General features: G+C 38.2%; 1 protein-coding gene across 1 annotated transcript in view; it reads left to right on the forward strand.

Moving 5' to 3' along the window:
- Nucleotides 1-17,376, forward strand: part of DOCK3 (dedicator of cytokinesis 3) — a 409,735-nt gene that overhangs the window by 266,302 nt on the left and 126,057 nt on the right. Inside the window, exons 10-12 of the mRNA XM_027120931.1 lie at nt 9,173-9,254; nt 14,304-14,364; nt 15,595-15,742. Of these exons, the coding sequence (XP_026976732.1) occupies nt 9,173-9,254; nt 14,304-14,364; nt 15,595-15,742 (291 nt within the window). The remainder of the gene's footprint in view (nt 1-9,172; nt 9,255-14,303; nt 14,365-15,594; nt 15,743-17,376) is intronic.

The raw sequence follows: 17,376 nt of genomic DNA on the forward strand, positions 1-17,376 counted from the left end.
TTTAATATTTTTTCTTTGTATTTAATTTTCATTAGTTTGATTAATATGTGTCTTGGCGTGTTTCTCCTTGGATTTATCCTATATCGGTCTCTCTGCGCTTCCTGGAGTTGATTGACTATTTCCTTTCCCGTGTTAGGGATGTTTTCAACTATAATCTCTTCAATATTTTCGCAGGCCCTTTCTTTGTCTCTTCTTCTGGGACCCCTATAATTGGAATGTTGGTGCATTTAATGTTGTCCCAGAGGTCGCTGAGACTGTCCTCAATTCTTTTCATTTTTTTTTCTTTATTCTGCTCTGTGGTAGTTACTTCCACTACTTTAGGTTCCAGGTCACTTATCCGTGCCTCTCCCTCAGTTATTCTGCTACTGATTCCTTCTGGAGAATTTTTAATTTCATTTATTGTGTTGTTCATCATTGTTTGTTTGCTCTTTAGTTCTTCTTGGTCCTTGTTAAAAGTTTCTTGTATTTTCTCCATTTTATTTCCAAGATTTTGGATCATCTTTACTATCATTATTCTTAATTCTTTTTCAGGAAGGCTGCCTATTTCCTCTTAGTTTGTTAGTCTGGTGGGTTTTTACCTTGCTCCTTCACGTGCTGCATATTTCTCTGTCTTCTTATTTTGTTTAACTTACTGTGTTTGGGGCCTCCTTTTTGCAGGCTGCAGATTTGTAGTTCCCATTGTTTTTGGTGTCTGCCCCCAGTGGGTGAGGTTGGTACAGTGGCTTGTGTAGGCTTCCTGGTGGAGGGGACTGGTGCCTCTGTTCTGGGGGGTGGGGCTGGATCTTGTCTTTCTATTGGGCAGGGCCACATCTGGTGGTGCGTTTTGTGATGTCTGTGAGCTTAGTATGATTTTAGGCAGCCTCTCTGCTAATTGGTGGGGTTGTGTTCTTGCTAGTTGTTTGGCATGGGGCATCCAGCACTGGAGCTTGCTGACCATTGGGTTGAGCTGTGTCTTAGCGTTGAGACAGAGATCTGTGGGAGAGCTCTTGCCAATTGATATTACATGGGGCCAGGAGGTCTCTGGTGGTCCAGTGTCCTGAACTTGTCTCTCCTACCTCAGAGGCTCAGGCCTGACACCAGTCTGGAGCACCAAGACCCTGTCAGCCACATGGCTCAGAAGAAAAGTGAGAAAAAAGAAAGAAAAATAAGTAAATAAATAAATAAAATTATTAAAATTAAAAAAAAATTTTTTTAAAGAGTGCAACCATACCAATAAACACAAATCCACCAGTGATAACAAGCGCTAAAAACTATACTAAGATAAACATAAAAATCAGAAACAAATCAGTCACAGACAGCAAACCCCAAGTCTACAGTTGCTTCCAAAGTCTACTGCCTCAATTTTGGGATGAATCATTTTCTAGTCCGATATTCCACAGATGTAGTGTACATCAAGTTAATTGTGGTAATTTAATCCACTGCTCCTGAGGCTGCACGGAGAAATTTCCGTTTCTCTCCTTTGTTTGCACAAAGTAGCTGTATTTTTCAATTTTTCATGTGTTGGTGAATAGTGTAAGGTCTTGTTGTAAAAAAGAGAAAAGTTGATACTAAAAATAAATTTGAAAACCACAGCACTGATTTGCCTTAATGAAACCCCTTTATGCATTTCTACTCTCTGTGATTTAGAATGAAGTGGGAAAACTTGAAGAACTTGAGAAATAAAGCCAAGGATCTAAATTGGAAAATGCATCTGTGAGGAAATTATAATAGAGATTTCCTAACCTGTTGGGTTGTACAGTGTAGTATGGCCTTGGGGCTACTTGCTGTTTTCAAGCACCTGAGGGTGATCATGAGAGAGATGCTAAGTAGCTGGCATGCATCTCCACAGAGGCCCAAATTAGAAACATGAAGATTAAATGAAAAGAGATGGGAGAATCCCTCACATTTATTTGAGGCGTGTGCTTATATTTCCAAACCAGAGTCTTCAGGAAATAACCTCCCTAAGGATTAAAGACTTAGTCTTTGCCTCAGTGCCTGGCATAGACTAGCACCTCATTGTTGGTCACCAAACATTTGCTGTAGGCATGCATGAATTACCATCAGTGGAGAAGTGTATGAAATGCAGTACCACCCAGGAATTAGAACTCTCATAAAAGCAAGTGATCTTAAAATTAAGACTCTATTAGACTTGTCACAGATTCAAATTATGGATTTCATTTGTAAGAACTTGCTCAATAATATGAAATTAATGTAACTTCATATACTGTTCATGCATAGCTCATCATAAAGACAAGTAAATGTAGAGCAGTTCTCTCATAATGTTGCTTATTGAAGAATAAGAATTTAACCATCTCTTTTTTCTCTTGAAATAATTAGAGTTTTCTTACCCAGAGTATTAGGAGAAAAACTGACCTGTTGCTCTCATATAGAGGTGCGGATGTTTGTAAAATCTCATAAATAAATTTTTTTCTTTGGCCACAGTTCCTTTCACACTTTTGGGATATATGAAAAGGAGTCATGCCTCTAGTTGGCAAATAGATTCACTCAGCATTTATCAAATTGTATTTGTACAGATTCCATCGCCTTATGCAAAGGCAGGTTGTGGAGTCCAAAGTCACCTGTCCCATTGGTACTTAAACACATAACATTTTAAGCCTCTGAGAAGTCCTAGAGGGTAGAAACCTCTCTGTGTTTAATGCAATATTTCCCAGCAATATTGACCACTTCTTTTGCAGAACAGCTGTTGCCAAATTAGGAAACATTGGGTAGATGTTTGCCTTCAGATAGTTTGAATGTTAACAGAAAGCAGCATTTATTTCATACCCATTGGTGAAGCCAGCAAAACAGGAAGTAATTCAATTTGTACCTAGAGCCCTTTGAAATGAAACAAACAAACAGACAAAAAAAACCCAGTTATTTTCAGTCTCACAAACTGTGAAGAAAGCCAGGTGATACCGGGAGTGTGATAGGCTCTAGGAAATGTGAAGCTCAGCTGGGCACTGGGAGAACCACCTTAGGGGCCTCCTTTTCCTGCTGAGGAGAAAGAGAAGTTCTTGGGTTCTCATAGGGCCAGCAATACTGTCTACCCTGGAATTTGTTTTATCTACCCTTTTTTCTTTGGACCAGAACTTGGTGTAGCCCCTCCGAATAGCACCCCTTTCTCTAGTTTGGTAACGAGAAGCTCCAGATGGCAGCCTGCTTGGTAGATGTCTGTGCTTGAGAGATTCACTGAGAGAGGTAATGTGAGGGTGAGAGCAGTTGTATGTCTTCCTTCCAAAGAAGAGAACAGAAATAATAATAAATTCTCTTGAAAAGGCATAAACTTCTTAAAATTGTTTTTATTTTCATCTATCAAGTTAACAACTAATTTGAGTGGTTATTATATGCATTTATATGTATTAAGATAGATCAACTTCTGTAACAGTTAGACAGAAAAATGCATAACAGCTCAAACACAATAGAAATGTATTTCTTGCTTGAATACTAATACCAGGTGGGTGAATTTGCAGTAACTAGGGTGGGACTCATCCGTACAATCATTCAGGGACTCAGACTAATAAATACTCTGTCAACGCCAGTACATGGCCCCAACGTTGCCTTGGGGGGTCATCTCCACTCTAGGCATCTGAAAGGGGAAAGAGCATGAAGACAAACATGTAACCAGTGTTTAGGGCTAAGCCGAGAAGTGGTATACATCACTTCTATCTGCATTCAGTGTCTAGAGCTCATTATATGGCCACATCCAACTATAGGGGAGGCTGAGAAGTATAGTCTATCTGCCTGCCCAAGAAGAAACAGAGAACATGGATTTTAGTGAGTAGCTGGGAGACTCTGACTACCACAACATGCTTGATGTTTCTCAGTCTTTATCCACCAAGTTAGAAGGTTGGTTTGTCCTGACCATCTTGTTTGCTCACTGTTGGCTCATCAATGTTTCTGCATAGTATGATGGTGATGCTACCCATCCAGTTTATGGTGACCTTTGTCAGCAGGCTTCCACACACCACACAGCAATTCTTCATGGAACTTCCACCTTCTTTCATTCAACATGTATTGAGCACCTGTTGTAGGTTAGCCTCTTGGAAGTACTAGAGATACAGCAGTAAACAGCTCCCTTATTATTAGGGAGCTTATTCTCTCATGTAAGAGAAGGATAATAAAGAAAGAAAATAATTAGTTTGTGCCAAGTGCTGAAAAGGAGAGAGAGGGTATGGGAGGGGAGGGGTATTGCTCTTGCTAACATCATTGTAGTTGGCTTCCCTGGGAAATTGGCATTTGAACGAGCCACTTGGGCTGAAAGAACAGTATTCCAGGCAGAGGTAACAGCATGTGCAAAGGTCCTAAGGCAAGAAGGAGCTTGGCTTGTTCAAAAAACTTGTATCTAGGAGAACAGTGTATATAGAGAATAACAAGCAAGAAAGGCTCTTGTGAGATGGGGCTCTAAAGATACACTGAATGTTCCACACAAGGCCTTGGAGACCTTAGAGATCTGATTTTTTTTTAACATCTTTATTGGAGTATAATTTCTTTACAATGGTGTGTTAGTTTCTGCTTTATAACAAAGTGAATCAGCTATACATATATGTCTTCCCTCTTGCGTCTCCCTCCCTCCCACCCTCCCTATCCCACCCCTCTAGGTGGTCACAAAGCACCGAGCTGATCTCCCTGTGCTATGAGGCTGCTTCCCACTAGCTATCGATTTTACATTTAGTAGTGTATATATGTCCATGCCACTCTCTCAATTTGTCCCAGCTTATTACCCTTTCCCCTCCCTGTGTCCTCAAGTCCATTCTGTAGTAGGTCTGCGTCTTTATTCCCGTCTTGCCCCTAGGTTCTTCATAACCATTTTTTTTTTTGTTCTTAGATTCCATATATATGTGTTAGCATATGGTATTTTTATTTTATCTGAGAGCAAGAGTAAGCCATGAAAAAGTTTGCTGTTGTTTGATTTTGCAACAACTTTATTAGATACAATTCACACACTATAGAATTCATCCATTCAAAGGGTACAATTCAGTGGCTTTAAGTATATTGGAGTTGTGCAAACTTTACCACAGTCAATTTTAAAACATTTTCATCACCCCCAAGAGAAATTCCATACCCTTTACAAGTCACCTCATTTTCTGCCAAATCCCCAGCCTTAGGCAACCACTAATCTATTTTCTGTTCCTATATATTTGCCTATTCTGGACATTTCATAGAAATGGGGTCATACAATATGTGGCCTTTTGTGTCTGGCTTCTATCACTCAGCATGATGTTTTTGAAGTTCATCTACATTGTAGTGTATATCAATACATCATTCCTTTTATGGCTAAATAATAATCCATTGTATGGATATACCTACCATATTTTATTTATCCTTTCATTTGTTGTTGGATATTTTGGTGGTTTTCATCTTTTGGCTATTATGAAAAATGCTGCTATGAATGTTCATGTGCTTTTTTGGGTGGCCATATATTTTCATTTATCTGGGATATATACTTAAGGATAGAATTGGTGGGTCATATGTTAAACTATGTTTAACCTTTTAAGGAACCACCAGACTGTTTTCCAAAGTGGCTGCACCATTTTACATTCCCACCAACATTATATGGTGGTTCCAATTTCTCCACCTCCTTGTCTACACTTGTTATTATCTGTCTTTTTGATGAAAGTCATTCTAGTGGAAGTGAAGTAGTGCCCCCATTGTGGTTTTGATTTGCATTTCCCTAATGGCTAATGATGTTGAACACCTTTTCATATCCTTATTGGCCATTTGTTTATCTTCGATGTAGAAATGTCTATTCGTTATTTTATTATTGAGTTGTAAGAGTTCTTTATAAATTTTAGCTACAAGTCCCTTATCAGATATATTATTTGAACATATTTTCTTCCATTCAGTGGATTACCTTCCCCTTTCTTTCTTTCTTTTTTTTTTTTTTTTGCGGTACGCAGGCCTCTCACTGTTGTGGCCTCTCCCGTTGCGGAGCACAGGCTCCGGACGTGCAGGCTCAGCGGCCATGGCTCACGGGCCCAGCCGCTCCACGGCATGTGGGATCTTCCCGGACCGGGGCATGAACCCGTGTCCCCTGCATCAGCAGGCAGACTCTCAACCACTGCGCCACCAGGGAAGCCCAAAATTCACCCTTTTTAATGCATAGTTTGATGAGTTTTCACAAATTTATAGTTGTGAAACCACTACCATAGTCAAGAAACAGACATTTCATCACCCCAGAAAATTCCCTTATGTACCTTTGCAGTCAAACCCGTGCCCTCCTTCCTCAGTCTTGGCAACTTCTGATGTGATTTCTGTTCCTATAATTTTACGTTTCTAGAATGTACTATAAATGGAGACATATAGTATATTGTCTTTTGTGATTGACTTCTTTCACTTAGCATAATGCCTTTGAGATTCATCCATATTATAAATCTTAGTAGTTTGCTTTTTTTATTGTGAAGTAATATTCCATTGTATGGGTATACCATACAATGGTATATCTGTCTGTTCATCTCCTGATGAACATTTGGGTTCTTTACAGTTTCTAGCGATTATGAATAAAGCTGCAATGAACATTCACAATCAGGTCTTTGTGTGGACATATGTTTTCATTTCTTCTGAGTCAATACCTAGGAGTAAAATTGTTGGGTCATATAGTAAGTGCATGTTTGACTTTAAAAGAAACTGTCAGGCTGTTTTCCAAAGTGGCTGTACCATTTCACATTCTCCTCAACAGATTATTAGAGTTCTAGTTGCTCTACATTCTTGCCAATCCTTGGTATATTCAGTCTTTAATTTTAGCCATTCTAGTACTTGTGTAGTGGTATCTCACTGTGCTTTTAATTTACGTTTCTCTAGTTACTAATAATGTTTTCTTGAGGTTGTTTTCCATCCCTGTATATTCTTTGGTGAAGGGTCTGTTCAGATTTTTTGGTCCATTTTTTGAGTTGTTATTTATTATTACGTCTGAGCTTACTTTATATGTTGTCAATACAGTCCTTTCTTAGGTCAGTGTAAATATTTTCTTCTACTCTATAGCTTGCCTTTTCATTTGCTTATCAGTGTCTTTTGAAGAGAAGATGGTTTTAATTTTATAAAGTCCAATTTATCATTTTGTGATTCATGTTATATGCTTAATAATCTGAGATCACAAAGATTTTTCTACTGTGTGCTAAATATGGAAAAACAAATGTGAACAAGATACACGAAGGTACTTGTCTCATTTTTCTTGTGTGTATTCTTACAGTTTTATAGTTTTAGCTCTTATATTTAGGTCTATGATAAATTCAAGTTCATTTTTTTTTTTTTTTTAACGATACGCGGGCCTCTCACTGTTGTGGCCTCTCCCATTGCGGAGCGCAGGCTCAGTGGCCATGGCTCACGGGCCCAGCCGCTCCGCAGCATGTGGGATCTTCGCGGACCGGGGCACGAACCCGTGTACCCTGCCTCGGCAGGTGGACTCTCAACCACTGCGCCACCAGGGAAGCCCCAAGTTCATTTCTTATAGGCAAGATCAAGGTTTAATTTTTTATATGGATTGTTCACCATTTGTTGAAACTGCTGTTCTCCCTTACTGAATTTTGATAATTTTATTGAAAATTAATTGAATATATGTGGGTTATCCCATCTTTAAACAAAGACCTCCCTCAACTCAACATGCCCATTTAACTAAAAGTTCATCACTTCCACATCTTCACCTCTTCAAAGAGGGGTCTAGACTCACTGTTTCTGCTTCCTTATTTCTTACTCCTCACACTAGCCTCTTTCACTATCATTCCACAAAAACGGTTCTTGCCAGAATCACCAATGATATCTGTTTTAACATCCGGTGGACACTGTTGTATTGTTGTCTCATGTGATTCTCAGTGCCCTTGGGCCTCCTTGACCCCTCCCTCCTCTTTCAGACACTTTTTTCCCTTAACTAACATAGCATCCCACCATTCTTCTTATTTCTTCTGTTTTTCTATTTGTCCCTACATGTCTACTTGGCTAGTTCTTCTTCTTTTACCTGTTTCTTAATTATCAATGTCTCTCAGGATTCTGACCAAAGCCCCTTTTTCTTCTTGTTCTGTGTATATTCCCTGCTTATTCCCATCTAATCTGCTGGCTGAAGCATCTCAAATTTATATTTGCCAGATTTATAAAAGCCAGATCTTTTCTGAGCTTCATTTCTGCACATTTAACTGCCTAGGAAGTTAAGCTCTAGGAAGGACCATGAGCTCTAGGAAGAAAAGTGCCCTATATATATTGTGTTCACATTTGTGTTCCTATGTTTAGCACAGACAACTTAGTAACTATCTGTTGACTAAATGAACAAATGAATATGTGAACAAACTAAGCAAACTGTGCAGCTGATATTACAACATATCTTATAATTCTAGTACAATATTTTAGTATTGGCCTTTTTACTGATACCTAATATGTGTAATGAGTACATGACTCTGGGCACAGGAGAAGCAAATTACTTTTAGAATCACATACTTTGTCTTTGCCATGGCTCAGTTTTCCTGTTACAATTGGTAGAGAACCTTGGGATGAGGAGATGGGAATGAGATCCTAGGCAGGGGCAGGAAGGAGATAAGAGAGAAAGGAGACATTTCTCCAGAATGTTGCAAACACTGTTTCTAAAGTTTTTCAGTCCAATAATTTCCTTCAAGAATTAACCTATATTGTTTGAGGAATAAAATATCTTAATGGCCCTATTAAATTCTGATTACAGCTTTAATTACAGTACATTATTTCTTTTTTACTTTTCACCCAAACTTTTATAAGTCCCTGTAACATTTTTTCTTGGCTCTAAAATGATTCTCAAATATTGTATAGGAAGATGTAAACTGGGTAATGTAGACTCTTTCGGACGTAGTGTGATGAATATTTTTATGATGATCTGAGTGTTCACATCAAAGAATGTATATGCTTCTTACGGGCTTACTGTTATGCCCAGAGCTTTGAGGGTATTTGGGAAAAATACAAGACATAATCCTCGTTGCTGCCCTCAGGGAGCACACAGCTTTAGGGAGGTAAGAGCCACAACTGGCAAGTAAACAGCAACACCTGTGAAGCAGTTTGTAGTCTCTATTGCATGTTGCTTGGCAAGAAAGATAGTCTCCTGCTACCAGACATGTACTTTTGGCCTTGCCTGTCACTATGGGCTGTCCTGAAAGTGTTTAGGGTTTCTCTATAAATGCCCTTTTTATTTGTTCTCGAGCATGCAGTCCCTTACATTTCTCTGTCTCTCTCTCCTACATTTCAGTGAGCGGTTTCTGGTGAGACTGAACAAGAATGGTGGGCCAAGGAACCCAGAGAAGATAGAACGAATGTGTGCCCTTTTTACAGTATGTGCAAATTCTATTTCCCTTCTCTGCTGTTGACTCTAACTAGGGCCCTGCTATGTGGATATTGTTGCCCTGGAAACAAGCATTTATTCTTATTTCCCCACACACTGGTGAGAATAGAACTTGATTTATGTGTCTATCAGGTTTTAATGAAATATTTAAGAAAACTGAAATTAGCTTCAGTTTTTAATTTAATTTATTAAAGAAATATAATCAAGTACCTTTTACTGATGTACATTTTAGAAGCTATTTAATATAATAGACATATAAAATTTGAGGAAAGTCTTTCTTACAATTCTTCTTCAAGGCCACTGGGAATTTCTCTGACGTGTAAGTATGGTTTCTCTAAAGGCACCCACCAAATTTACAGCTTTGCAGTTTTTTAATAAGTTTATATAAAGAGAGACAAACTAAATAGTCCTCCTCTTTCAAATACCGAACAGAGTCTTTTTGTGCCATGATTCATACTTAAGTTTTTTCTGAATAACCATGCTGTTATTCGTGGTCTCTGAGCTCGTGGACTCATCAGCTCAGAGAAGGCTAGGTAACCTGCTTATTGAAAAGTGCTAAGCCTCACAATACCACATTGCCTTGTGTATTCTTCAAGCTGATTCTGATTTACTAAATTTTTTTTTTACCCAGTTATAAAACTTAACTGCCCAGCTTTATTTATTTCAGTTAATTTATTTGCTGAAGAAGAAAATAAGACCGTGTCACAATTTTAAACCACTTTTGACTATCATGGATTCTTTGATGTGCTTCAGTGATACTGAGATACATCAAAACCTGTTGAGTGCAGGGAGGTATGATGGTGTCACAGTGCCACTGCCCTCGTTTGTGGTGCATGATTGATAGGTGACAGGTGTCTCAAACCTTATGGTGTGCCTCTTAAACACAAATGGGATTTATCTAGGGCTCTGATATGTGACTTTCTCTGAAAGATAAAATTGGATTTGTTTACCTGACCTTTTTTGTTCATTTACTACAACTTTATCGAAATCTCAAATGATGTTACTGCAGAATCAGAAGCCACTTTTACAGGAATAACTTTTATTGAAATTGCTTCAGGTATGAAGGATTTACAAATCTAGCTAAGCTAACATGAAGTTTCGTACATCTTTGAGCTCAGCATTCAAAGCTTAGGAGATAATACAGGAAGAAAAAGCAGGAAAAGCAGATCCAGGAAGACAGCTAAGGGAATTGAGATGGTTTAGTCTGGAAAGATCAATGCTCTCTCTTCAACAGGAGAACAAGGGAAAGAGTCCAAATTGCAGGTAATGGGATGTAGGTTAGAATATTGGGGGAGAGCATCTGAAGTGAGACTACCTGAACACTGAGCTGGTTCTCTGGGACCACCTTCCTGAAACAGGATTAGAATGAGATGAGACACCCATCTGTCTAGAATGTCTCAGTGACCTTAGGAGTCTTTTATAGATCCTCGTGCTCTGATATTGTTTGGTTAAAGCAGCAAAAGAAATTGTCGATTCCTTGTTCTTTGGCACTGTGGGAACAGAGCTGTGTGTGTGTGTGTGTGTGTGTGTGTGTGCGCACGTGTGCGTGCATGTGTGCTGTCCTTGAATGTGATGAGTGTAGTCCTTGTCTCTTGAAAAATGAACTTAATTATGATATTTGAATGTAATTATACAGTAAATCAAAATTTCATTTAACAGCATTTTAATTATCTATAGGGGCCCAGAGGCCTAGGCTGTAGCCCCAGCTTTATAAATCAGAGATGCACGTAACACTTATGACGTGCTCTTGTTCTGCCACAATGAGAAGGCACAAGGCTGCTAAAAATACCCACTTTTGTAGTTCCCTTTGCAGTACAGCCCTGGATCTTTTTTTAAAGATCCCCCAAAAAAATGATTTGGGGAATTTTTTTCAAAGCCTAGAAGATTTTTGAACAAGATTGTTCTAGCCAGGATTTTCATGTTTTACTTTAAGTTTATACGAAATGATAATTTTGGTGGAAACTATTTTCTGGCTATCTAAGACTTGAGTTCCTCCTGTGGGCCAAAGGAGTTTTCCAGATTGGCATATGTGTTACAGAGTTTTCGAGTAAATGCAAGAAAATGCAGGTACAGCTGTGGTCAGTGCCAGCATGTTAGCTTACCTTAGCATCAAGAAAAGGGAACCATACAAATGGAGCAGTTTTGCAGGGTTACTCAAGCTGACTTCAGAGCCACATTACAGACAGTCACATTATCCATGCACAATCTTGCTCTTGGTAAATCCTGTTTTTTTCTGACTATATTAGATTTCAGAGCTTCCTGTACAAGAAGAATTTTATCCAAGAAGGTGTTTCATATTTATGTAAATGTCTAATACAGTGAGGATTTTGATGACTTTCATGATTAACAATGGCTGTGTGGTATGAGCATGAGAGAGCATGTCTGTGTATTTGCTCCTTACTAGATATCCAGTGCCTCACACACAGTGCCTGGCAAATACTAATGATTTGTTACATAAGTAAATGAATACATGTTTATTTTCTATTATAGTTGAGTGATCAGCTCAGAGAATGAACTTGTGTTGTTTTCCCTGCATTAATTGGCATCATATTTTTTACATTTACTTTTTCACATTTCAAAATAGAATTTTAGGTAGTGCTTTCTTGGAATTAAGAATGAATTTAATTATTAGTGCAATAACATCATTTATTAAAATACTGCCTCCTTTTCTACAGCATAAGAATGAATAAATTGGCTGTGTTTTATATTTGTAAATCCTATTATCTCTACAGAAAAAGGGTAGTCCAGGCACAGGAAAGTGAATTGACTTTTCCATGTTTCAGATGAAATATTAGTAACTGAGTCAAGATGCTGATCCCTGAGTCACTGTCTTTTCTACCCACCAGGTAGTTGGGAACCAGCTTCCTAGTTATGTAGGATTGGAGGGTAAGGTCCAGTGAATAAATCTAAATTCAAACCCTGCTCACCAGATGAATGGTGGGTGAGTCACCTCTCTCCCCACCTTGGTTTTACAGGTCTTGTGACATAACTCTATGGTGTTTAACCATGCTCATATCTAATAAGATAGCCTTTACACTGAATTTTGAAACTGAAATTATGTGGAACTCACAAATAATAATTTTACTTAAAATATTTTCTGGTACTGATTATTGTCATCTTATTTTTACTGATCTCAAATAAATGCCACAGAATGTTCTGGGTACCATGTGTAACATGGTAAGAAAGAGCCCCTATCCAGCCATTTAGAAAATACTATAAATTACATTTTAGGCTTCTTCCTTTCATTCACCTGAACAGAACCAAAGGAGAGATCCCATGCTCTTGTGTACAGCCCATCTGGTTAGTGTTTGATCATCTTTGGTAACTGGCTTGAATTCTCTACGTATATTGGGATTTATAATTATACTGGTTATTTGATAGTTTGGATTAACACAATCTAAGCTATGTAGAAGACCATTTCACTTTGAAATGTGTCAAACATTTACATATCTTTTAGTAATAGACATGTTTCTATCCCAAAAATTATATAAAAATGGTAATCTGTTTTTTAATTTCTATTTTTTAGTAGTCATCTTAATATTTAGCAAAATGTAGTACTGTTTGGAGGATATCATTTTAAATTAAAGGAATTATTGAAATGGAGTCTAAAATATCATTTTTCAAGATCAAAAGACAACTTTCATGCAAAAATATATCTTTGTGATTCCAGAGATAACAATTTATGTTAAATTATTTTGTAACCCATTTCATTGTAAGTATATTTCATTATTCCATCAAGAATTTGGCAAAATATTATAACCATCTAGAATCTAAAAGCTTCAATTTCACCATTACAAATTACTTTTTAATGTCTCCTTTTCTTTCATATGTTCAGGACCACTCTACAGGGCAGAGCTGGGATTGTGGTGAGGCAAGCAAAGCGCAGGATCCTGAGAATGAGACCTTAAATTTTATATCTTAGATGGCTTGCTTGCCTCACCCTAGACCTAACCTAGACCTAACCCTGCTACAGGGTAAACATAAACATAAAGCAAACATGGGGATTCTGGATCCAAAGCTCATTCAAAATCATGACTGCTGCTTGATTGTCCCTTTTCCTGCTTTATTGAAAAGAGATAAGTATCTGGGACAAATCAAAAGATGAAAGATGGGAAGGAAATGGAACTAAGGGACCGTTTCCTAGAAGCAAAAGGGAAATCACAGGAACCTGTCCCATTAAAGATAGAGGTTACTCCTTCAATCATCATTAATTCATAACAGTGGCTGGGAGTGAGCAGCAGTTGATGACATGGTGAAAGTCTGAAACAATACATATTAAAGGAAGTTTTATTACTTCGAGTATAATGTGTTAAATAAAGTATAAATATATACTCAAACATTTTTTTTCAAAATGTGTTCTACACATAAATAATGTATAAAATTATTTTTATAACTCTAGTTTTAAAAGTGATTCTGGATGAGATTTGTTTACTTAAAGGAAGCCCTTAAAATTTTCCAGATAAAATTATTTTCAGCTTTATACTTCAGCATAAATGATACATATCTAAATTTAGAAATGGGAGATCTAATTATTGAGGTGTCACTAAAACCAAAGTAATTGCTTTTCAAGGGAACATATCTAGTGTATAATAATCATTTGTGGACAGCAGAATAAATGTAAAATTAGTAGAGAGTAAACTTTCAGAATTTCAGTCATTAATGAGCCTTTTGGTGTTTTCCCTTTTTTTTCCTGCATTGGAAATTTCTTTTGTTACAGAATGTTTTTATATGATTTTGGAATAAACATGGATAAGTCAATGTCATGGAGATTTCTGATGTGAGAACTTTCGGAGATAGGTGGTCTAAATAAGAGCTGGAAAAATACTGTCAACAAAATAATCTTCCAAGGGCACATAAGATGTCCAGGCTTTCACTGCAGGAATCTTATAAACACTAAACTGCTATGTGCTTTAATCCCCTTCCCCCACCTATAGCATATGCTAAAAGCAGCAAAAGCAAACCATTATGAGGTTCAAAATGAAATTTTAATTATTTTCTATGTATTCATTGCCTTAATTTATTTTTTCTCTTTTCTTAGGATCTGAGCAGCAAAGATATGAAGAGAGATTTATATATAGTTGCCCATGTGATACGAATAGGTACGGTTCACATTATCAATTCACATGACTAAGACCACCCCAACTTGGGATATCTACCGTGTATGACCTTTGTCTTCTGCCTAGCTCTTCAGGTTTTAGGATTACTTCAGGTACTTCAGGTTTTAGGATTAGAGTCCAGCTTGTACTGGAGCTGTACCTTAAGCTCAGCTGCTGCAATAGCTGAATTTGATAGAAATGAAAGCATTTTCTGCTTCCTATTTGTTTTTGGACCCATACTTTTTATTTCAAGTGGCCTGCTTTTTTACATTCTCTCCATCTAATGTTCTGCCTCTGTACCAGCCCTCTGCCTCAGAGATCTTATAACGGATTGCCAGGGTTGCCAGCTTAACAGGTAGTGAATGGCCTTTGCTGTGTTTTGTATCAAAAAGTATGTATCTATGCTATTTTCCACAAAATTAGAGTTACTGTCATTACTGCACTAGATGGATGGTATCTCACTTCTACCCCACCCAAGATTTTTGCTACCTGTGGTTCGTTTGTCCAGTCTTATTTTAAGTTTATGACATAATTTGCGGGCCCATGACTAACCAAGTCGTCTTTCATAGTGGGTTCTGGCATATCCTGTACAGCAAAAGAGTTGTTTTGCCAACAACAAAACAACTCTTTTGCTGTACTTTTTGGGTTTTTGTTTTGCTGTACTTGATAAAGCATTTGTTGAGGTTCCAGTTCTGCATTTGCAAGTCCTCTTGCCACTATAAGCACAGCCTTGGTAAGCAGGAAAATCAAGCTCCCATCTACTTTCTGAGACTCTTCTTGCTCCTACAGTGGTTCAGGAGCAGCTTTGGCTGGAAGAATTTGGTTGGAAGAATAGTACATTGTTCTCGTTATCCCTGTATACATAACTTTTACCTGTCAGCTAAAATACTCAACTAAGAAGTTAAAATATATTAGCACATTGGTTTTTCTAAGAAATTCATGAAACCACTGTTTCATTCACATATGATTAATAAATGGACTGTTGGTGTTGAGGTGGGTAGTAAGGATGATTAATTGAACGTGGTGCAGGGGAAGAGCCCTGGCTAAAGGCCTGTTTGGCATTCCTCTACATAAATAACCTTGCATCCTTGGATGGCTCCCTTCATCTTCAGTCTTCCAGTTTAGAAAATCTCTTAAGATACCTATAGCTCTGGCATCCTTGGATGACAATTCGGTGGTGCTATAGAGGAGCATGGAGTTCTCAGTCTGACTGGTGTTTCTGCTGTGCCCCAGGCCGGATGCTCCTGAATGACTCAAAGAAGGGCCCTGCTCATCTGCACTATCGGCGGCCGTATGGCTGTGCGGTCCTAAGCATCCTGGATGTCCTGCAGTCGCTCACAGAATTAAAGGAAGAGAAGGATTTTGTTCTTAAGGTTTACACGTGAGTAATGGACCTCGGAAATATTAATGATTTGCAACATAAGACATCCCAGCACTGCCCTTGAGAGCAGAAGTTCTCAAGCTTTGCAGGACACAGACTCATCAGGTTATGTAGGATAGGGAATTTTTTGAAAATGCAAAGATTTCCTTCTAAAGGTTTGGGATGGGCCCAGGCAACTGTATTTTTAATAAGCTTCCCAGGTGATTCTGAAGCAGCTGAACTTGGAATGTTCTATTCTAAAGTAAAAGTCTGGTGATACACAATTCCTCTTCTCTCCAGGACTAGCCAACCTTATTACGTATTTACAGGAAAGCTAATAATCTAATTTCTCCTGTGTTTTGGCTGTAAAAGAGTCATCTGTGTCTAATACTTGCCCACCAGCTGTTGTAACTGAGCTGGCTACTGATGTAAATTGCTTCAAAGAATGATCACAAGTCAGGTTGCCCTGTCTTTGAAGAAAAGCCAGTTTTTCTGAGGAGCTAAGGTTTTACTCTTCATTTCTGCCACCACTGATCTATGTCACCAGCCAAGTATGGCATTATTTTTAGTGTTCATCATCCAAGGGCTCTGCCTTACAGAAGCAGTGCATCTCCTCCTGACTCTTGTTAAACAACAGAAAAAACAAAGAAAAGTAACACAGAATCCAGGTGTATCGTCTGTCTTTGCTTGTAGAGACTTAGGCGTGAATCATAATGCTGAAAATATGATCAATGGTGAGTTTAGTGAGTTTTTAAAGCAAGTGTATTTCTAACTGTGAGAATTAAAAAAAGAAATCTCTCCCCTTTTGGTTTTAACCCAATATTGTTTTTTCAAATTAAATCTAATGCTGTCAATCACCAGGTTAATATATCTTTACCGTAATATTTGTGTGTATTTTTCTAAATTATCTGTTCTATCTGATTCAGGCATGAAGTAAACGTAATTCACAATTATGCTTAATTTGGACCTTTGTATAATCAACCACATTTTATTAAATTCAAAATAAAAGCCCAGGTATCCTTATTACCTATTTTGCCTTAAGCTCTGTTTTGTTCAGAGTTGTGTACTTGATGTGATGAGGATCTTCCTTTGAAATAATAACTTACAAAGGAAATTTTAGCAGGTTTCCTCTTCCTTTCATGCATCAGTCACAGCCTTTCTCCATTTACGAAATCTCTTCAATGATGGGTGGTGGTACCTGCTTCTTTTTTTTTTTTTTAATAAATTTACTTATTTATTTATTTTTATCTTTTTGGCTGCGTTGGGTCTTCGTTGCGGTGTGAGGGCTTCTCATTGTGGTGGCTTCTCTTGTTGCGGAGCACGGGCTCTAGGTTCACGGGCTTCAGTAGTTGTGGCTCACGGGCTCTAGAGCACAGGCTCAGTAGTTGTGGTGCACAGGCTTAGTTGCTCCGCGGCATGTGGGATCTTCCCGGACCAGGGCTCGAACCCTTGTCCCCTGCATTGGCAGGTGGATTCTTAACCACTGCACCACCAGGGAAGTCCCGGGACCTGCTTCTTGATACAAGGTCCTTTCCTCCCTTTGAAAAGGACTAAATGTTAATCCAAAATCATCATCATTATCATCTTACTCCACTCTATCCTTTCTAAGGGCATGGAGTTTATAGATAGCACTCCAGACTTGCATCTCTGCACAT

This window comes from Aethalodelphis obliquidens, unplaced genomic scaffold, assembly GCF_003676395.1.
Source record: "Aethalodelphis obliquidens isolate GAN/ISIS:26980383/991018 unplaced genomic scaffold, ASM367639v1 scaffold22, whole genome shotgun sequence".
NCBI classification, from domain to species: Eukaryota; Metazoa; Chordata; class Mammalia; order Artiodactyla; family Delphinidae; genus Aethalodelphis; species Aethalodelphis obliquidens.